The 21,930-nt window shown below is 40.3% G+C and overlaps 2 protein-coding genes across 2 annotated transcripts in view; one reads left to right on the top strand and one right to left on the bottom strand.

The window, feature by feature from the left end:
* IARS2 (isoleucyl-tRNA synthetase 2, mitochondrial) overlaps positions 1-8,343 on the bottom strand; it is a 32,025-nt gene extending 23,682 nt beyond the window's left edge. Inside the window, exons 1-11 of the mRNA XM_033144749.1 lie at positions 8,086-8,343; positions 6,438-6,560; positions 5,875-6,031; positions 5,325-5,473; positions 5,185-5,234; positions 4,983-5,092; positions 4,782-4,872; positions 3,349-3,464; positions 2,109-2,278; positions 332-422; positions 36-187 (exon numbers count right to left, since the gene is read on the bottom strand). Of these exons, the coding sequence (XP_033000640.1) occupies positions 36-187; positions 332-422; positions 2,109-2,278; positions 3,349-3,464; positions 4,782-4,872; positions 4,983-5,092; positions 5,185-5,234; positions 5,325-5,473; positions 5,875-6,031; positions 6,438-6,560; positions 8,086-8,292 (1,416 nt within the window). The 5' untranslated portion in view covers positions 8,293-8,343. The remainder of the gene's footprint in view (positions 1-35; positions 188-331; positions 423-2,108; positions 2,279-3,348; positions 3,465-4,781; positions 4,873-4,982; positions 5,093-5,184; positions 5,235-5,324; positions 5,474-5,874; positions 6,032-6,437; positions 6,561-8,085) is intronic.
* Positions 8,344-9,747: 1,404 nt separating this feature from the next.
* On the top strand, positions 9,748-21,289 carry BPNT1 (3'(2'), 5'-bisphosphate nucleotidase 1). Its single transcript, XM_033144751.1, has 10 exons — positions 9,748-9,838; positions 11,087-11,179; positions 12,495-12,619; positions 14,325-14,429; positions 14,859-14,966; positions 15,640-15,688; positions 16,979-17,070; positions 17,978-18,175; positions 19,422-19,527; positions 20,483-21,289. The coding sequence occupies exons 3-10, from the start codon at positions 12,500-12,502 to the stop codon at positions 20,629-20,631; spliced, it is 927 nt and encodes a 308-aa protein (XP_033000642.1). The 5' UTR covers positions 9,748-9,838; positions 11,087-11,179; positions 12,495-12,499; the 3' UTR covers positions 20,632-21,289.
* Positions 21,290-21,930: the final 641 nt, after the last annotated feature.

Raw genomic sequence — 21,930 nt, forward strand, 5'->3', positions numbered from 1 at the left:
TGAGTATCCATACACCTTAGAAGTCTGCCTTGTACCTGGGCAGCAGCCTTGAGATTTGCCGTATTAATGAACCACTGCTTGCTGGCACGAATGATCACTGGTTTCTTAGTCCTCCAGTCATAGGGGTAGCTGTGTATGCATTTCTCTTCTTTTAATAAGCTCTTTGTTCCTTGAAGCATCCGAATGACTGAGGAAAGAGAACAAAATTATTACTCGGCTGAAAATTACGTGCAAATTCCAAATGCTAATGCACTTCTCTTGCCACAACAGGGCATTCATTATATTTGATAAACTCCACTTTATTTCTGAATACAATACATTATATACAGACCAGCTTCATTTCCTTCTTTGAGGACGGATTTCTTTTGAAGCTCAGACCCTGCAGCCTCCGTGAAACATCCATCTTCACCCACCAGGCAGTCCTAAGGGGGAGGAGGGAACATTTGAGGTTATGTCAAAAAAGTTGAGAAACTTTTGTCTGATTACAGGAGCGTGAACTAAGTACTAGAAGGAGGAAGGTGATACCACTCTTATCCAAATACATTTAGCCATGAGAGAAAAGCAGCCTTCCAAGATTTTAGTAAAGAGCATTAGCTCTTTTTGCTCAAAATGGCGACTACTACCTGTCCATTCTAAGAGGAATAAAATCTCTTACTGCTCATACGTAAAACATTTTAAAAACTAAGATTAATATTTCAAATGTAAGCTTATAACCCCCCCCATCTCTCATGTAATTTACATTTTATACACATACAGTTATATATGTTAGAGTATTACATAACTTCATAAATTCTAATGTGATGGAATCTATCAGGAAGATACTCTCAGTTCTGGATTTTGCAGAATAACCAATGTGAAGGAACTATAGAGCTGGAAATAGCTGTTGAGAATAGAAAGGGTAGCTAAAGGGCTGTTTTTAAACATGAAGAGGGTGTTATCAAAGGAGCTGCCTACAGTCAACTTGAGATGGCAAAAGGAGACTTACATGAGGTGCTCTCTAAGGAACACAAGTGCTCTAGATGAGCCAGGCACTTGGAACACCCTTCCCAGTATGTGCCTACTCAGGCTCCGAGATGGGCAGGGGAGGACTTCCTAGTGGTATCACCAACAGGTATTGCCTCTTGTGTGATGACACATGGCAGGGACTTCTCTGCAGTGGCACCACAACAATGCAACTCTCTCCCTGTTGGAAATATGGCTGGCTCCTTCAGTATTGTCCTCCTAGCACCTTTAGAGGATGCATTTAGTCATTCAGGTATTTTGGAAGAACTGAGACAGCAAGATTGTATATGATATTTTGTGTTTTAGTAACCAATTATTCATCCCCAATGTTTAAAACATTTTCTGTTCTAGGGTATGGTTTTTTATGCTTTTATTTGCACACTCTGGATGCTAGGCAATCTAGATGATATAAAAAGGAATATTAATAAAATAGAGGATTTATATACATCTTGTAAATCCATCACTATGTTTATTGCAACTGGATGATTTTCAGGACTGAATCAAGAGCATTCTGTTCCTTTATTGCACAACTACATGCGACCTATACCTGGATGAATGCAACTATTGCTCTAATCCAATGCACAAACACAATCTGTTCCGCCTCCGACAGTATACTTAAACAGATAAACTTTTTTGCATACAGTGGCTCTTCCTTTCCCTCTATTCACCCCAGCAGCTCACCCAGTGGCTCTTCCTTTCCCTCTATTCACCCCAGCAGCTTCCCCCACCCAATTTATTTTGGTGGGCTCCCCAATTCTCTGGAACAGATATGGGCAGGTGTGGGGGGGAAGGCAGAGGGGAGGAGAGGACAGGAAACCCTGTTGCACCAGTAAAGATTTGTTCTGCTTGAGAATGAATGTATCACCTAAGTCAGTCTTCCAAATGCAGAAGCCCTCTCCACAATGTTTTAGACTACAAGTCCCCGCCCCTGCCCCCCACCAGCGTGACAGTTGTTAGTCTTGTGTACCTTGATGGCACCAGAGTAGCTATAGAGTGCTATCAAGTGATTTTATAACACTCATTATGTTTGACAGATAATATTTTTGGTGCAAGAAAGGGGGGGGGAATCCCACATGTTAAAGACAAAGCAAGCAAAAGCACAGTACCATGGGTAGTTGGTGATGAGAAGCTACACTGTAATCTTCCATACCATGAGCTGGGGCTGTATGAACTAATCCTGTTCCTTTTGACATGGTCACATGGTTTGCGGGCAAAAGGGGAGACTGCTTTTCAGGAATGGTGGGGTGTGAGCACACACCACTTTCCAAATCTGTACCTGAAGAAGAACACAGCAGAAGGAAATACAACAACTGACCAGTAGAAAAACTGCACACATGTATATACCTGGAGGGGGTTGGGGGATGGAGAAAGAGAAGAGGTCTGCAGTGTTTCGTTGACTAAAAAGATGGCCAAAGAAATCAGGCAGCATCTTTTCCAAAGAAATATGTACTGATAATTCAGATACTTAAAAGAAACTGCCAATAACAAGCACCATCTTAAAAAGAAGCACTACCCTCTTCTCATGTAGGAGAGTGCGCTACCTCCCACTCCAGTCATTCCCATTGTTCTCAACTCATGAGCCACTTTCTGAAGCTTCCTGTAATTGTGAAGGCTCTCCAAACATCTTAGAACCCTTGAGCAAAGGGAACATATTGTTTCACAATGAGGGAGTGCTACTGAGTGTTTTTTGTTATCCTGTACTCAGGGTTAATGAGGGGTTTGCATACAGATGACAGTGATGGATGGTTGTGCCAGAGGCAGGGAAGGGGAGATCTCCTAGGGTGGGGGGCTAAACAAGTTAGTCAATTTGTAGAGCAGGCATAGGCAAACTCGGCCCTCCAGATGTTTTGGAACTACAATTCCCATCATCCCTGACCACTGGTCCTGTTAGCTAGGGATCATGGGAGTTGTAGTCCCAAAACATCTGGAGGGCCAGGTTTGCCTATGCCTCTTGTAGAGTGGCATCTCTATGACCATCTCCATGACCACTCAATTTAAAGTATCTCCATTCTTTCTATGGACAGACTGAGCTTTGGAATTATATAGCCTAGTTCAGCCAATCCTTTTGCCTGCCATTGAGCAACTGGATTACCAGAGATTCACCTCCTAAAAAGCAACATGTGAACAGCGTGTTGAAGGAGACACCAAGGGCTACCTCAAGAGTAACTACAATAAGTTAATAAATAGGTTTATTGTTTCAGATTAGTTATTATTCTACAAATTATTCTAACTCAACTACAGGTAAGTTATTCTAATTTACAGGAATATAAGTCAGCATCCGGTCCTCTGCTATTCAGTAACAGAAATATATCCATTTCTTTATTCAAATATTAAAAAGGGGGTTACCTTTACATGTTGAAATCACGTCAAACTGCATATCCAAAGCAGCTGCTATAGATTGTACTCTCTCTGCCGCTACAATGAAATGTTCCCCAGTGTCTGTACACTTCACAATGGAGTACCTATAATTTTATGACATCTTTTAATTTAGCACTACTCAAATCGTAAAAAAATACATGCAGGTATCGCAGAGCTCTCCCCAATATTAGCAGAGCAGAACCTCCCCATTTTGTGACAATTTGTAATTCCCAACGGTGCCAATAAAACAATTTCTATCATGGAAATGTTAATGCCATAACAAGGCATTTTCACAGGACCCATTGTGACCTGGAACTGAAAAATCCAGTTCAATGTTTCTAGAAATCTGAACTGAATGAAACTATATTCGTTTCCTTATAAAGATCAACTATCTTCGAATTAGAAAATAATTGGATACAATAACACATTAAGGCATCCTCCAATTTTATCTCTTTTTTATTTATGCTGCATCCTTCCGTGGCTACACAACTCCTAGTCTCTAATAGTTTTAGCTAGGATTTTCCAAATATTTTTATTTAAATCCTCCTGCAGGCTGTTTTTGCTTGTGGCCATTACATAGCTAACATGACATGAATGCACACACTTTTAAGGTTTTTCCTCTTTAGCAGCTCTTTGTGTAAAACTACAGACTGCTCTTAGACTCAAAACACTTGTTTTGTGAATGGAGTGGTGGAAGAGACTACTGGAAACCACGAACCCATGTCACATCTGATGCATTCACAACATGGACCTTCCATGAACTGAGTAAGTCACTTTGTTCATAGAAGAGATTTGTTGTATAAAGCTTAAGCGAATGGAAAACAGGAATACAGTGTTTTGCCAATTCCCTTCTCTTCTGTGTTCCCTGAAAATCTGCTCCAGGAGGATTTGGAGACTGTCTCTTCATAACACTGTGGGATGTGATTCAGGGGGCATCAGACAAGAGGGGACATCAAAATAATCCCTGGTAAGATCAAAAGCCCTTCAGCAAGCTGCAATGCAGTATGTTTATAAGATTTACAACATGCACCTCTTTTTTAAAAAAAAAAATTGTAAAGCAGTAAGCAAAAATGTTCCACAGAATAAAGGTAGACAATAAGTGGTCTTACTGCATCACTACATTAAATGGCTAGAATACAAAAAGAGACATACATATTGGCAATAAAATGCATACAAAACACCTTTTTTTGATCCTGTACAGTACAGTTACCAGTCAAAATTAATGCTGCAAAATTACTCCTATTAAAGTAGAAAATCATACATATGTACCTGAAATAAGCTCTATTGAACTAACCTCTGAGTACATGTGCATAGGATCATCCTACCTGTGTGATAAGAACAACAACAACCCTAATCCCTACTGTTAGCAACAACAGATTTTAAGCATGTGCCAGAGAAATTAAAAGCAAATGAGTACATACTCTGAATTTGGCATATAACAGACAGCTTCATTCGATGGAATAGTCCAAGGTTGTGTGGTCCAGATTATCAAATTCACAGCAGGTAATCCGTCTACAAGGAAACATATATTTAATAAGCATTATTTCAAGTACATTAAAAGAACATTAACAAAAATTGTATTAAGAGTATACATAACATACAGTAGAACATACACAACATACCTATCACAGAAGCCAGCTTGGGTGGTGGTTTCAATAAGGGAAATCTGACATAAACAGAACGACTAACATGCTGTTGGTTGTATTCAAGTTCAGCTTCAGCCAAGGCTGTACTGCATGAAAAGAAAGTGTGAATTAAATGAGGATAAAGGCCTTCCGCTCTCTCACCAACTATATTTCAAGAATGAGTACAGTTACCACTTACTTTGTTGAAGGAGACCAAAACACTGGCTTATAGTCCTGATAAATATAGCCCTAGAAGGAAAATAACATGGTTTAAGTAATCAAAACTGAATGGCAATCTTGACAGCATAAGTCTTACTCACCAAATAAATGTTAACTCACCTTATCAAACATTTGGTGAAAAATGCCCAGTTGTTTTGCTTCGTACTTTCTATCAAATGTATGGTAGCAGTTCTCCCAATCTGCCATTATGCCCCAGCGGATAAAGGCCTCTTTCTGTTTTTCAATTACCTTTTCTGCAAATTCTTTAGCTGAAATGTGGAGGAAAAAAACCCATTGTTAATATGAATCTCACAGACTACCTTTTCAGCTCTCAAAATTCCTCCACAAAGGCCTAGAACCCGAAAGCAGTTCTTGCAATTCTATCTAGTGAACAACTTGCCTTCAAACAACTCCCATCATCCCTGACAACTGGCCATGCTTGCTGGGGCTAAATGAGAGTTGGAGACCAAAAGCATCAACAGAGCTACAGGTTCCCCAATCCTGCTTTAAATCGTGCACCTATAATCTAAGAAGGTATCTCTCAAACATATGAGATCACACCGATCCTGCAATCCTCACAAACAAGACTTTCTATTACAGACCAACCATGACAGAAATTGCACACCCACATCACAAACCTCTCTCAGAAAGCTTGCAAGAGGCAATATACCTTTCTGTCTGATTTCCATTGGAGAAAGATGTTCAGTTTCCTCAAGTTCTGACAATGCTCTCAACTCTATAGGTAATCCATGGCAATCCCATCCAGGCACATAGTGTACCTTATAGCCTCTCATCACGTGAAACCGATTTGTGATGTCTTTCAAAATCTAAAGGGAAACCAAAGAAAAAGAAAAACACACATATTTCTATCTCACTCTACAAATTCTCAGGGTTCCTTCAGCATTTATTTAGATTCCGCTTGCTCCAATGTTTAACAAACCTATGAATTTAGAGACTAGATACACTGGCAAGCATTGACTGACTTCAAATTGCATTTCAATAGGGACACAATTCAACATTAATATGCCACAGAAGATCACATCAACCACTCTTTTCCATTTAATATCACACTCATTCTTCGAGCCTCAATGGAAAGGTAATCTATTGTTCCATACATTTAAGTACACATAAGATCAATACTGAAAGATACAAAACTTTTATTGACCTGCTGGTGAACTGAATGTTAAGTATTTATAGAGGCAAAGCAGATTTATTTAGGAAGATAACACTCACTTTATTCAATGCATGACCAACATGGGGATCTCCATTGGCATATGGTGGTCCATCATGAAGACAAAATTCTTGCTTTGTTTTCCTTTGTCTTTGCCATGAATACAGTTCTGAGAAGCCACATTTCTATAGAAACACATAATTAGAAATAGTATTACATACCATATTCTGACCACAAAATGAGTGTTATTTTACAGCAGGGTCTGCAAACTTCCTTCCAATGGTCTATGGCAGGCATGGCCAAACTTGGCCCTCCAGCTGTTTTGTGAATACAACTCCCATCATCCCCAACTAACAGGACCAGTGGTCAAGGATGATGGGAATTGTAGTCACAAAACAGCTGGAGGGCCAAGTTTGGTCATGCTTGGTCTATGGTGTATCTGTGGTTAATTTTTAATTGTGATTAATTGCTTTTGCTTATATTGTATTTTACTGCCTTACAATTCAAATTCTGTGGAGCTTAACAATCACAACCCTCCCAAGGAATTGTAATTTGGTAAGGGTGTTTTGAATTCTGTTAGAGATCCCCAACCATTTTTGGCAATCTTAACTGTAGTTTTCTTTACAGGTTTCCCTGGAACGAGGGGATTGCAATTAAACTAGTTTAATCTGTCAACTACATATGAAGTTAGCATATTGGGAAAAGTGTTCAAACTGCATTATATGTAATGCGGTGCAATCATTTGCATTATGCGTATAAATTTCTGGGATGTTGATTGGAAAAGCTGGTGGGTTGGCATCCATCTTTCTTGGGAGACAACAGAGTGTGCCTTAGAGGGTGAAGTCTAATAGTTGGACTTACAGCTCCTGCTGTGGCTGTAGAGGATTGCAAAAGCAGATTCTTGATATTAGTTGGACCTGACCTTCTGGTATGTCCCAATAAAATCAAACTAGCAGAGAAATCATTTGAAAACAATTAACATGCGCATTTCTGTTATATGAACAACAGCAGAGTCTCAGCACTTTGGTGCATGGGTAGGAAACGTTTATTTCTCTCCCTGAACAAATCACCTTCCTGAAGCTACTTTTTTATTGAACCTCAAGTTACTTCTTGCTATGAAAACTTCATTGGCAGCTTCAAAGTGGGGGGAAAGCAGGTTCTGGATTTAGGTTTGATGAGGCCCTAAGCTACTGAAGGTAATGGGGCCCTTTATATGTCCAGCTGTCATTGGCAACAACAAATTGTGACTGTTTTTTGTGTTGAATATATGCTATATTTTTGTGTTGAATGTATGCCCATTACTTACATCATAAGAGCCTACACAACACAAACACTGTTGCTGTATGTAGGTTTTATTTTATTTTATTTGTTTTTTTCTTATATTTTGGAAATGTACATCCAGCTTTTTTTCTCTTTAAATTTTTTTGGGAGCCCCCAAGAAAGTGGGGCCCTAAGCTATAGCTTGTTTAACTTATACGTAAATCCGGCATTGAAGGAAAGTGTCAGATTTCCCCTTCACCAGGACCCCGAGGATGCTCGTTTCCCCAGGGCCCATAGTGACATGACATGACCTAACAAAAACGTGCGCGTCGATTGTACTTCTACGCAATTTGGTTCAGCGTGGGTTTGCAACTAGGGGGGTGGGGGGCGTAATTTTTTAAAAAAGCGCCCCCCTCTCTCAGCCCAGCCTCCCCCATTTCCTTCTTCTACCTGCTGAATCTCCAACTCCGTTTCGGGCTGCAGCCGGCCGGGCAAGTGGACGGGGAAATCGCTTCGGGGTAGCAACACCGTCTCACGGTATTTAGAGTCCGGGCTCACTTTCTGGGCCCTCCTGGGCCCCACAGACACCGCCCTGCACGCCCAGCCCCAGGCACGCTGAGAGGACTGGCGCACCGGCGGCGCCCGCAGTGCCCACATCTTCCTAACTTTGCCCTATGGCCACTTCCGGGCCTGCTACGGCGAGCAGCGAGGGTTTAACGGGGCCCGGAGAGGGACATCTCAAACGGGTTTATTTTTGTTTTGTTCTTCGCGTTCTTTCTCGTGCTGCCGGTGAGCGGGGTTTGAATTGTCGAGCGCCCTCTAGAGCTCGGTCCTCCCGCTTACTGCTTGCGGGTGTGTAACAGCTGAAAAAGACAAATTATTAAGCCCAACTTCGGGAGCTTTCAAGAGCCACGCAGAAAGTTCTTGCCTGGAAAGCGCACAGACCGGCTCGTGGCACGTTTCAGATGCTGGAAGGGGAGAGAGGGTGTTGAAGTTTCAAAGACACCCTGAGAAGGTCGTAAGCAAAAAACCTTCCTACAATGCTGCCTTGCTCTTTGAGAAGCCGCAGCCCAACCCACAAAAAGACACGTATGCACACACACACACACACACACACACCCCTATTGCACTTCAAGCAAGGACTGATATATTGCCGCATTTAGGAGGGGGGAAACAAACCTTACATCAAGGCTATTTGTCATAAGAAATTCAAAGGGGCTACCCATTTAAAGCAAAAGTTATAAAATAGAAAATAATCCACAATTAAAAGAAGTCGCACATGCTTTTAAACTTAAAGCCCCGATCCTATGCACATTTATTTGCAAGCAGTCTCAGTGGAATTCTCTAACTCCGCCATCCACGACTCACTTTGTACCGAACACAGTGGGGCGTCGTTTTGACGAGTAAAACATCCACTGACTTTAAGAAAGCTGCTTTCAACTAAAGCGTTATTATGCCGAAGCAATATAATATACTCTCTAAAATGTCGAACAGTTCAGAGGTTTGCCTTTAAACAGAAACCAAACCACATACATAGTCGATGCTTCCTGTTTAAGGAGTTTCTACAATCTGACCTCAGTTTGCTACGGTGAGTAAACAGATAACCCAGAATTTAGCTTCCTCTCACACACCCGATTACAATCCTATTCTTACTTATTTGAGAGTAAGCCCCATCGAACTCCATAGAATGTACACCAGTGTATAGGATTGGGTTATAAACTTGCTAAGCAAGTTTGATTATTTATCTACACACTACTATTCTGTATGCACAGTTGGGATGGTAAATTGATTTAATATTTATTTGCTGCTCTTCCTCCTTAAGGATATGGTAGCAATACAGGGCTGACCCTACCATTAGGTAGATTGAGACAGTTGCCTAGGCTGGCCAGAAATGGCATGTCTTAAAAACATTATTATTTGTTCACAAGAAACCACAGAAACCACCGTGAAATTTCTACTACTTCAATGCCTGTTTTTCACCGTCATGCGAATCCTATGTGAATTCTAGGGTATTTTCCTATCCGCCCCGCAAAGCAAGGTGTACGGGAAATGGATGGAATGGGCTTTAGGACCCAGCCGATGCTGGTAAGCGAGGCGGAGAAAGAACGGGCGGCTTAGAGGGAGGAAGTCACGGGAGGGCTTAGCATTTAGCCTGGGATTTTGTGTTGCAAGTGTGCTTGGATAGCTGCTGTTGCAAAGGCAGGTAAGCATGCACTTTTCATATTTCCCTCACCTTCTTTTAGTGTGTACCATAGATAGTCATGTTTGTGCCAGTATTTATTTAGCAGCTGCAGGGATCGTATGGGGCGGCGGAGAACCAACGGGAGGGATATTTGCACCCGCTAGGCATTTCCACGATTGCGAGACACTGAATAAGTGTGCGCATGCATATGAAAGCTCATACCAAGAACAAACTTAGTTGGTCTCTAAGGTGCTACTGGAAGGAATTTTTTTATTTTGTTTAGAAAGAAACACATTGAACTTCCAGGGGAAAACGAGGCGCAGTTCGCTGGGCTATTAGAATGGGCAGGGCGTCGTAGCCTACCGGTATGCTCCAGATCACATTAAATTAATGTAAATGAGCTGACGTGGAATTGCTGTTGTTCCTTGCCGCTCTCTAATAATAATAATAATAATAGTTTGTTTATTTATTTGTATCCCGGCCAAAACCAGGCTCAGGGCGGCTAACATCAAACATATAACATTAGTATAAAATCAAACAATTAAATTATCTCCTAAAAACAAGTCAGGATCAAATTAAAATCTAATTAGATGGCTTTCCGCAGGATTAGGGTTGGGAACAGTAAAAGCTTGTTATAGTTATGATCATAGTTACAGAATCCCCAGACCACACAAAAAGGTGCAGTGAAATGTTGGGAATGCAAACATTTCCGCCTGTTTCTGCTAGGCGCCCAGAAACTCCCTTTCACACACCCCAGATTACAACCCTATTCTCATTTATTTGAGAGTAAAACCCCTTAAATTCAATGGAATTAACACCAGTGTATGGGATTGGGTTATAAACTAGCGAAGTTTACTATTCTGTATGTTAGGTTGGTAAGTTTATTTAATATTATTTATGTGCTGCTCTACCTTCTTAAGGACATGGTAGCAATGCAGGGCTGGCCCTGCCATTTGGTAGATTGAGACAGTTGCCTAGGCTTGCCCGGAATGGCATGTCTTAAAAACATTGTTATTTGTTCATAAGAAACCACAGAAATCTCCGTGAAATTTCTACTATTTCAATGCCTGTTTTTCACCATCATGCGAATCCTACATGTGAATTCTAGATCAATTAATGTAGGATAAAAGTGTAGCTTTGTGTTAGTGCTCAGAATAGAGAAAATGCAACAGCTTTTGTTAGTACTATTACCGGTAGTCATATAAGCTAGATATATATCTTTGTGAAATATCCAGAATAAGGCTTTTGTCATGTTTAATATCATTTCAGGTTTGCCTCTCAATGCCCCAGAAGATTGCAGCCCTGTGCACCCCTGGGAGTAAATCTCATTCAACATAATAGGACTGTGTTTTAAGTAAACAGGTAGAGTTTCAGACTGTGTGCTTTGCACTTGCAGCAGGTGAAAGATCTGTTGAGTATGCACAAGCAGGCGGGTGGGGTTAGGATTTTTTTGGGGTTGTGACCCTCTGTACCTTTCTGTTTGGGCCTTAAGCCTCTGCCCAGCCACACTTTGTTTTTTCAAGTCACACCCCTCACCAGCCCTGCTTTTCCACCCTTCTCGAGTGCTTGTCTTGGCTGGAGTATATCATTGAATAATCCCTCTTGATTGCCTGCATGGAGGACAGAGGTGTGCATGTGTAAACTACAAAGGTAAATTTTACAGGTGTTGCTGCACTCAAGTTTTGCCCCTGGCCTTGCCCACTACTGGCATGTGGCCATTGGAAGGTTGTCCAGAAGGATTTGTGTCTCTCAGTCTGAAAAAGGTTCCTCACCTCTGTCCTGAAGGATCATGAGATTCTGGCCTATCACTTCCAGAAAGGCCCCTTTTAGCTAAACTCTACAGCTTTTTTTTTACCTTCCAATGCAAATGTTGAAGGACACACTGTCATTTGTGGGTTTTTTGTTTTTTAAAGGAGAGAAGACAAGTCATCTATATTTTTGAGCATGTTTAGCAAACCTACAATAAATGTAAAAGAGTTAGATTGTAACGTGAGTTGGGTAAGGAATTTCCAAAGCTAAAAAAGCAGTTAGTTGCATAACTGGATCAAAGGTAATGAATACCTCTGAGAATAAGTGAGGAAAGCAAACAAAGGGAGTCCGTGGAGACTTATCTTTATGTAATAATAAAACTAGTTTAAAGCTTGCACGTTCTTGCTTTTTCAAATCACAATAAAATTTTCTGTGGAGTTTACATTTAGCCTTTCCTTTTCACAACCATGACACTGCTTCACGGTGCTATGAAGGCGTTACAAAATCATTTATTTACCTGATTATTTATTTGAGGGATGGTGAACCTTTCAGCCTCAGTGCCACATTTGCTTCTCAGCAAGCTCAGGAGCCACATGGCAGTGGTGGGCAAGGCCGGAGGCCAAAGTGGGCAGAGCAATAAATGTGAATTTCATCTTTTCACCCATTCTTTTTTCTTTATTCAACTTCAAGGCAACAGTGGTAGAAACGGAAAAGAATTCAGAGGGGGCACAGAAGGAGCAAAGTATATTTCTAGGTGGGCGAGTCGTGCCTCACAATATCTCTGAAAGAAAAATACAGCATATGTTGCCCACTTCTAATGCAATATTCATTTTCCCCACTGATTATTTTTGTGCCAAGCTTGTAACATGTGTTTGTTTGGGGAGATGACGGTGGCACTCACAATATTTTTATCCTTTCTTCTGTCCAGTAAGCATGTCTTCCAGTCCAACTGTATTGATGCGTCTTGTGGCCTCGGCATATTCTGTCGCTAATAAAGCAGGAACAATTGTCAGGAAAGTCATGGCCGGAGGAGATCTGGGCGTAGTCGAGAAGGTAACTGTCAGCACAATCCTATGCATGCCTCCTCAGAAATAAGTTCCAATTTAGTCCAGTGGGACTTACTCCTAGGTAAGTGTGCATTGCATTAATGATCAACCCCAGTATAACACGTAGAAGAATTCTATGCATGTTTAACTCAGAAACAAGCCTCTCAGTGTTCAGTGGGAGCCTATTCTGAATTTCTATTTTCAGATAGGCCATGCCAACCTCAATTGATGGGGTGCGGAGGAATGTACTAGTTACCTGAGCTGAAATCAGAAATCATGGCCCACATTATTGTGAATCCACCTGTCAGCTTTCTCTTTCTGAATCATTTTGCTGGCTATCCCTATAGATTCTATAGAATCAGTATAGAGCAGGCATAGGCAAACTTGGCCCTCCAGATGTATTGGGACTACAACTCCCATCACCCCTAGCTAACAGGACCAGTGGTCAGGGATGATGGGAATTGTAGTCTCAAAGCATCTGGAGGGCCGAGTTTGCCTATGCCTGGTATAGAGACTCTGCAGATGCCTGCTTTCCTAGGCTTCCAGGAAATTTTAAAATTCTAGGCTTTGAAAAATGCTTGACCTTTGCAGGATTCCGTAGGCAATAATCTCGGATACAAGAGCTGATAAAGCCCAAGTATTGACCATTTCTTGCCAATTCCAACAAAGTGATTCAAACAGATTCTTCACTGTGGTGTTTGTGATTTTTTTTGCGCACGTGTTTTCTCTCTGCAGAACAGCCATAGCTCACTAGTAGAGCATCATGTGCATGCAGAAGGTCCTAGGTTTAACCCCTCTATCTTCTGGTAGGGCTGGGAGACATCCCTGTATGACTTATACAGAGGGCCATCCAGCTCAGTATGATAATACTGAGCTGGATGGCCCTCTGTATAAGTCTTCTTTATGTGCTGAACATTGTGACTGGTGTTTTATTTATCATCATGTATGTCCTGTCTTTCCTTCAAGGAGCTCAAGGTGGCATAACTAGTTATTTCCCCATTTTATCCTCACAACAACTCTGTGGGGTCAGTTAAGTAAGTAGAAAGATGGTTACTGGCTCACATAGTGAACTTAATGTCTGAGTGGGGATTTGAACCTGGGTCTCCCCAACCTAGTTCAACACTCCAATCACTGCACCATAATAGTGCTTATGTATGCCTAAGTTTCTGAATCTTGTTTCAAGGCCTGGTCCAACTCTGATCTACCCTTTATTGCACCTTAACAAAAACATCTTTACATAAAATCCAATTATTACATTTTTAAAATAAAAATAAAATAAAAATACAGAGCCAGAAAACATGTTTGGTGTGAGTTGGTGGTTAAAGGGAACATCTGTTTCAGGAATATAAAAATGAGTGCCTTATTCATGATTTGGAAATGTATTTATAAATCTATTTTATTTTATAGTGCTTTGAAACATTCACTAGATGGCTGCTAGTTAGATATGCAAACATGCAAACTTATCTAAGTCTAAAGCATTCCACGAAAAAGGCACCTTCCCTCTGTTGGAACATGGAAAGATTTGCTGGGCCATAAAACCCAACAGGTTCACAAGATTACCACGGCCTCTTGTCATAGTTTACAAGCTGAGAAATGTATTTGCATGGCTGTTAGTATATCTTCACTGGGGAAAGGAAGGAAGGTACAGTAGTATTCTGTTTTGGCTACATCATAGCTTTGACTGTTAACCTATTGGTTTTCAATCTGAACAGTCTGGAGCCAATGATCTGCAGACCAAGGCTGACCGGCTGGTACAGATGAGCATTTGCTCCTCTTTGGCACGGAAGTTTCCTAAGCTCACAATCATCGGTGAAGAGGTGAGGACACTAAAATCCAGCATGTGCTGTTCATGCTTGCTTGGTTTGATGCTCTGTAGGGCACAACTGTGGTGTACAAAAATATATAAAAATGCAATATAACAGCAATAGAAATAAAACCACAATCCACTCGAAAACGAGTAGCAGCAACATTATACCAACAGCAATTGATAAAAGCAGCAATTGATTAATTGATACAATTAGTAAAAAGCAAATAAAATATCCTCAGTTTTTTCTTATTGCTGCCTCTTCATAGCTGATTTTTTTAAAGTTTCAAAAGAGAGAGATTTGTCAATCCACCCCCCCCCCACTGTTTCTCATGTGACCCAATATTACGTAGGTATATGCATGGTTAACTGGCAAATACCTATGTACCTGTCTCGGTATTATTAACCTTAACCGTGCACCCCTCTATCCTTTTTACACCAGGATCTTCCCTCTGAAGATGTAGATGAAGAGTTACTTGAGAATGGCCAATGTGAGGAGATATTGAAGAAGAGCTGCCCACAGCAGTATACTAACATTAAAGAAGAAGAGGTACTAATAACTAAAGGTTCATTTAATTATTGAATTAGATGTCACCCCAGTTATGGAACACTCTTCCCAAGGGAAGTTTGTCTGGTGTCAATTTTGTTAACCTTCCTGGGCCAGGTGATTGCATTTTTATTCTTAACAGGCATTTGGATAGCACTAGGAGTCTGGCTTTCAGTGGCTGTTTTTTGGTGTGTGTTCTTACACAGGTGGGATGGTTTGTTTTATATTGTTTTCTGGCCGAGCCGTTCTAGTGTATTTGTACTGTTGTAAAATACCTTTTATTGTACAATATATTTAATATGTCATTGGTTTTGTAAATTGGTTTGGGATTTCTGACTGTGTGAAGGAAGATATACATTTGGATAAACTATAACATTAATCCTTAACCATAAAAAGATTTCTAATTTGCAGTCTAGAATTCGGCTGCATACACTTGACAGCTCAACAATCTTTCCCTCTCATGCCAGACCACACTTCTATGAGATGTGCGTTGACCAACGGGAGATAAGGAAGTGGGGTGGCCGAACTTACTCAGCAGTGATGAGGCAATTTGTAGTTGCTCCAAGTGAAGATGCACATCACAATTTCTTTTCTTCTTCTTTCCTGCTAGCAATGCTTTTGGTATCAGGTCTGTATCTCTGCTTGAAACTCTGCTTTGTTTTGTTTCCTTTTAAAGCTTGTTGTATGGGTCGACCCTCTGGATGGAACCAAAGAATATACAGAAGGTTTGCTTTCTCTTTTCTTTTCTTAAAAAAGCATTTGGATTGAGTATGCGCTTTTGTTTTAATAAGCACAATGCCAAAGTCATATTGAGTTAATGTGTGGCATTTACCAGCGATAACTGGGCAGGTAGAGGTCACCATTACCTGAGAAAGCTGTAGAAAATAGGTTTGATGATGATGATGATGATGATGATAATAATAATAATAAGAATAATTTATTTATACCCTGCCCATCTGGCTGGGTTTCCCCAGCCACTCTGGGCAGCTTCCAACAGAATGTTAAAATACAATAATCTATTAAACATTAAAAGCTTCCCTAAACAGGGCTGCTTTCAGATGTCTTCTACAAGTCTGGTAGTTGTTTTTCTCTTTGACATCTGGTGGGAGGGTGTTCCACAGGGCGGGTGCCACTACCAATAAGGCCCTCTGCCTGGTTCCCTGTAACTTGGCTTCTCTCAGTGAGGGAACCGCCAGAAGGCCCTCAGCACTGGACCTCATAGAAATTGGACTGTGAAAACAAATCTACTGGGTGATTTGTTCATTCTTTGTTAATTGACTAAGCCTACAGTCCTATCTCCCCTTCATCTGGAAGTTAGTCCCACTGAACTCAATGTGACTTACTTTTGAGTAGACATGTATAGGATTGTACTGTACTGTCAATTGCTAGCCATGTTCAGAGAAGCCCTATTTCTGCCAAACTATGTTGTGAGAATTCAAGCCTGTCTTAGCTCTTCCTTTTTAAAACGAATCTTGATTTTAGTGAATCATTATTTTTATCAGTGATATCAAACACCTCTTGCTTGTCTAGAGTTGGCAGCCTATGAGTGTAATACAATAAAATACCAGTATATAAGAAATAAAGAGACAAGGTGAAGGAAACTTGCTCAGGATAAGCAGGTGCAGCAGTGTCTGGATAGGGGAGAGTACCTGAGAACAGTATGTTCATCATCTTGAGTTTCATCACAGGTGAAAGGTGGGATATAAATGTAATATAATAAAGATACATGCAGCAAGTTTCTGTTATATTATCATGTTCTAAATATTCTGATATTGTACTCGGCGGGAGCCCAAATTGTGTTGCTGGACTCTCACTCCCAAGGACCTTCTATAACTTGGGTGATGGAAATGGGTGATGGGAGTTTTCTTCCTCAACACCTGGAGACCACCATCCTGGTTATGCCTGGTCTAACCCTAAACTGAGAAAAACACTTGAGATGATTTGAGATGATATGGATGACAACAGTGGAAAGTTAAAAGACGTTTTGAGCTACAACTATTTATTCCCTCTTTCAGGACTTCTTGATCATGTGACAGTTCTTATCGGAATTGCTTATGAAGGAAAAGCAATAGCAGGAGTCATTAACCAGCCGTATTATAACTACGAGGTAGGAGATGCTGAAAAGTATCAAACAAATTACCTAATCCCCTAGCTGCTGCTGGATAATGGTGTGTATATAACACTGGTGTATGTATAGATGAAAAAAATATGCACAAAACTAGGCAAAGTATTATTTCTAAGGGAAGGATCAACTCTTTCTTACTAAATCCCACTAGCAAATGCTATGCCCACAATCGGGGCTTATCTGCAAGCCTGTTGTAGAGTCAGGAAAAACTTTTCATATATAACACCAGGAGTTCTTGAGTTGTTTTGTTATAAAGTAATGCACTGTATGCTGCGGTCTGCTGAGATTAGGCTTGAAGGCTGGAAATATTTCTGGATGCTGTGCAGAGATGACCTCCTACGGATGACGGGGATAGAGCTGATTTTAACAGTGTGGGTAAAATCTGGAGCTTTGTCTCATTTACATGGAGGAAAAAAATCACTAAATTATAAAGGTAATTGAGTAAGTGAGCTTGATGGTACGACTGGAGTCAAAATGTTTGGGAAAGCAAATAAAGATTGTATATCAGAAAGAGAAACAGTTGACTTAGTACCGTTAGTGGGATTCCATTTCCCTTTAGGGGAGTTTTGGAGGAAGTAATGTTATCTTATGAAGTGTTCTGAGACCTATGTTATTATAGGGCAAAAGTAGACCTCATACTGCTGTAACTTGGGAAACGAATCATGAGTCCTGACTCCATTTCTTCACTAATCATGAAAATACAATCCCTACCAGGGATGAAAAAAATAAGAGGCCAAATAATAGTAATGCTATTAAATAAGTTTTGATTTCTTCCTACACCACAAGTGCAGTACTTCTAGTGATCATCTGTGTTACTTTCTTTTTAAAGGCATAGTTTATGACGAAAGGCATAATTGCAGTGTCTGAACTTTTTGTACCTTTTTTGCAGGCAGGTGCAGATGCAGTCCTAGGCAGGACAATCTGGGGAGTCCTAGGTTTGGGTGCCTTCGGATTTCAGCTGAAGGAGGCTCCAGCTGGGAAACATATTATCACCACCACACGGTCACACAGCAGCAAGCTGGTCAACGATTGCATTAGTGCCATGAACCCTGATCATGTGGTGAGAGTTGGCGGTGCAGGAAATAAGGTGTGGAGATAATTTTGCTTCAATTTTTAGAAAGCAGGGATAATGTTTTTTTAAAAAAAGATTGGGACCAAAAAATACGATTGCTCTTCTGTGAGCTGTACTGCAGAACATCCTTTCCATAATAATAATAAATAATAAAAATTTTTTTATTTATACCCCGCCCTTCCCAGCCAAAAAACCGGGCTCAGGGCGGCTAACATCAATTAAAATCACAGCAAAAGAAACATAAAAACGATCAATTTAAAATAACAGATTAAAAATACAAATTTACAAAAATACTCATGAGAATGAGTACAGGGATTAAGCAATCAGCTGTAGTGGTAGCAATTTCTTCATGCTGCTGGCAGAGCTGCTGCTTCCTGTGACAGGGATGGGCAAGGTGAGGTTGCCACTGGAAGGCTTGCAGGTGTGTATACACCTGTAGGTCTGCCACCAATCTAGAGCTCACCTGACCTTGTTGCCACTTGACTCCATCTCTGTCACCACTGTCAGTAGGGTGCCACTGTTGCTTCCCTTTCACTGCTAAACTAAACCTCTTCTCGCATTATATGGTGGGATATGCAAGTGTTGGGAAGAAATGTGAATTGTTTTAGCTTCTGATGGGACTTTGAGACGTACTAATCCTTGATAGGACGGAGATAATTTAGGAAGTGGCCTTTAAAATGATCTGCCTCCTAGTGCTTTTAGGGGTTTTGCACATTAAAAAACCGAAAACACCTTATGACTTAAGTCATAGGTTTGTTGTTTTCAGGCCATGGAGTTTTGGCTTTCTTGGGCAAATGAAGCAGCTTCAACTGACCCATCAAAAGTTCTCTGTGGAGGAGGGTCATTTCTCCTGAATTTCAGATAAATTGTTCGCTATGTAAAAATGACCATTGAAATATTGGGATAGCTTCACTGAATCAAAAACGTCTAGAACTCTGCCTCCACAGAAGCTGGTTGCTACACATGCATTGAAGCAGTAAAACAGATGCATAGTGTACGTAGTTAATCACCACCAACTGAAAACTGTGCAGCCCCACTCATTGTAAAGATGTGCATGATTTTGAAACTACATTTAATGGAAGACTTCTTTGTTGGTTGGTTGGTTCACACAAAGGGAGGAGTTGAGGGACTGTGTTAATGGGCCAAAGCCTTGGTCTATCTTGCCTCATTAAGTTGAAATTTGATCATCCAAACTCTCCCTGTATGTTTGCCTGTAAATGCAATTGCCTACATGGGGACTGAAACTCTTTGTTCATGACAGATCATTCAACTTGTGGAAGGCAAGGCATCTGCTTATGTATTTGCCAGCCCTGGTTGCAAGAAGTGGGATACATGTGCACCAGAAGCTATTTTGCACGCAGTAGGAGGTGAGTCAATAGATACACTGGAGTAAATGAAATGAAAAGGTTTTCAGATGCTGCTCTACATTTTGTAATATTGTCTATGATAACACACTATGTGTGTCTGTGTACACATATATATTAGACAATAACCTAAAACTGCCTTTCTCTTTTGGGTTGTTTTATCATGCAATTTTTATATGAGGTAGTATTAAAATTATGATTTCATTTACACTCACATTTGTTGGCATATCTTCTCAAGTGCAAATAAATAAGCAAGCAAGGATACAAAACCACTTGAACTCACTATTGCAGTCATTCCAGTTCTTTCAACAGTTAGTTGAAACATTTGATCAGACCAGTTGCACATACAGGAAGACTTATGTGCTAAATTCTTTTCTGTGGCTACTGAGTTTCCTTGACTTAGCAACTATATTGCTGATTTATAGGCCAGTTATATTTTGTGGTTAGGTTTTTGTTACTTGCATAATCATGAATATGAATATTTTAATGTTTTACAGTATCTTTAATATTTGGAGTGTATTTTAGATATGCTTGTGAGCTACTTTGTTGAGATTTCTCTTAAAGAGTTGACTATAAATCAATTAAATAAATGAATTATCCATTATGCTAAAATGGGATTATGTAATGGATGGAAATAAATTTAGATAACCAAGGTATGGAAAAGGAGAGTTCAGTTACTTTATCAAATAACCTTGGAAGAGCCATACCTCAGTGGTAGAAGATCTGCTTTGTATGCAGAACATCCAAAGTTAAATCCCTGGCTCTTCCAGGTATGGCTGGGAGGGACTTCTGCCTAAAACCATGGAGCGCTGCTTCCAGTCAGAGTAGACAATACTGAGTTAGATTGACTAATGGTCTGAACTGGTATAAGGCAACTTACTGTGTTCCTACAATCCCCTTCCTTTGTAGAAATAGAGCTGCTGTGTTTAAAGGCTAACCTCTTTTCTTTTTATTTCAGGCAAGCTCACTGATATTCATGGGAATTTCTTTTGTTATAACAAAGACATAAAGCATATGAATTCAGGAGGTGTCCTTGCTGCTTTGAAAAACCATGACTATTATGCCAGTCGAGTTCCTGAGACGGTTAAACAAGCTCTTGTGCCTTAAAATACAAAGCATAGTGCATTCCACTTGGTTGGGAAGGAGCTTCAGCTATTATATTATTCTTAGCTGGAATTGGTAATGGCTTATGGAATTGGATCAAAGTTTCATTCTGCCACAATATTTAGTAATTTCCTCTCCCTACCACCCCCAGGTTACAACAGGCATTAAATTTGGTTTTCAGTTGGAACAGTAGGTTACTTCAGTTAGCATAGTTTTAAAATGTTATATTGCCTCATTACTGTGTTTATTGTTATTAATCTATATACGTTCCTGTTGAATAATCAAATCTTTACACAATCACATTTCCTTGATAACTTGAGAGCAAAAAAACTATAAATGAAGTACCATTATATTTAATGGTGTAAAATAAATCACCTCTGTTTATAAACCCTGTTCACATGTGAATCACTCGGGGGGGGGGGGGTCTCATGTGATGACTTGGGAGCAGGGCTACACTGCTTGCCTACTGTTTATGCTAGGCTTCTTGAGTTCAAACATCCATGCCAATGCTTCACCAACAGTATGATGCCCCCTTTGTGCAATTCACGTATGAAGAGGCTATAGACAAACGTATTTCAGTCTTTTATACACTGAAAGCACAATGTGTCTTGAGTGGATTAAAATGTCAGTGAAAATTAAATGATATTTACCATTTCTTAAATGTGTATTATGGTCTGTTTAGGATTAACAATGGAAATGAGACATGGTGCCCCTTTGATGCTCCCTCTTCTCCTCTTCCCATTCCTCATTGCACACACAGCTTGACTCTTTCTGATTTGTGAAATCAGTTTTTCATTGTCTGAATGTGGAAACTGGTTTGTCTTCTTATTTTGTAGGAAGCCCTTATTCATCGTTTTCTGGTTTGCATATCATGGAATATAGGTTTAACAAACCAGGAAGTATTTTTATTTCATTAAAATAAGAGGGAGTTTAATCCACCAAAATTTCCCCTCATGTAATTGATAGCACCTCTGTACAAAGGAATCTGAATCACAACTGATGTGTTTAGCTTGTTACAACTCCAGACAGAATTCTCACTGCAACACCTCAAAAGTTGGAAATTACACCTTTTGTATAAATTATCCCAGATTTCCCACTTTCTAGTTCCAGTGTCATTGCTTAACGCATGTGGAAGGTTCATAAACAAGGTAAGCCCCAGTTAAGTAGGCATGGGGGAAGAAGCCACTTAAATCCTAGTATTTTTAGTGTTCTAATTGTATTTTACTTAGCAGTATTATGACAGGTTCTTGTTCATTAGGGAAACCTTCAGTAATCTAAAAGAGTGATGATGAGGCCTAGCCT

The sequence above is a fragment of the Lacerta agilis genome, chromosome 3, assembly GCF_009819535.1.
Source record: "Lacerta agilis isolate rLacAgi1 chromosome 3, rLacAgi1.pri, whole genome shotgun sequence".
Lineage (NCBI taxonomy): Eukaryota > Metazoa > Chordata > Lepidosauria > Squamata > Lacertidae > Lacerta > Lacerta agilis.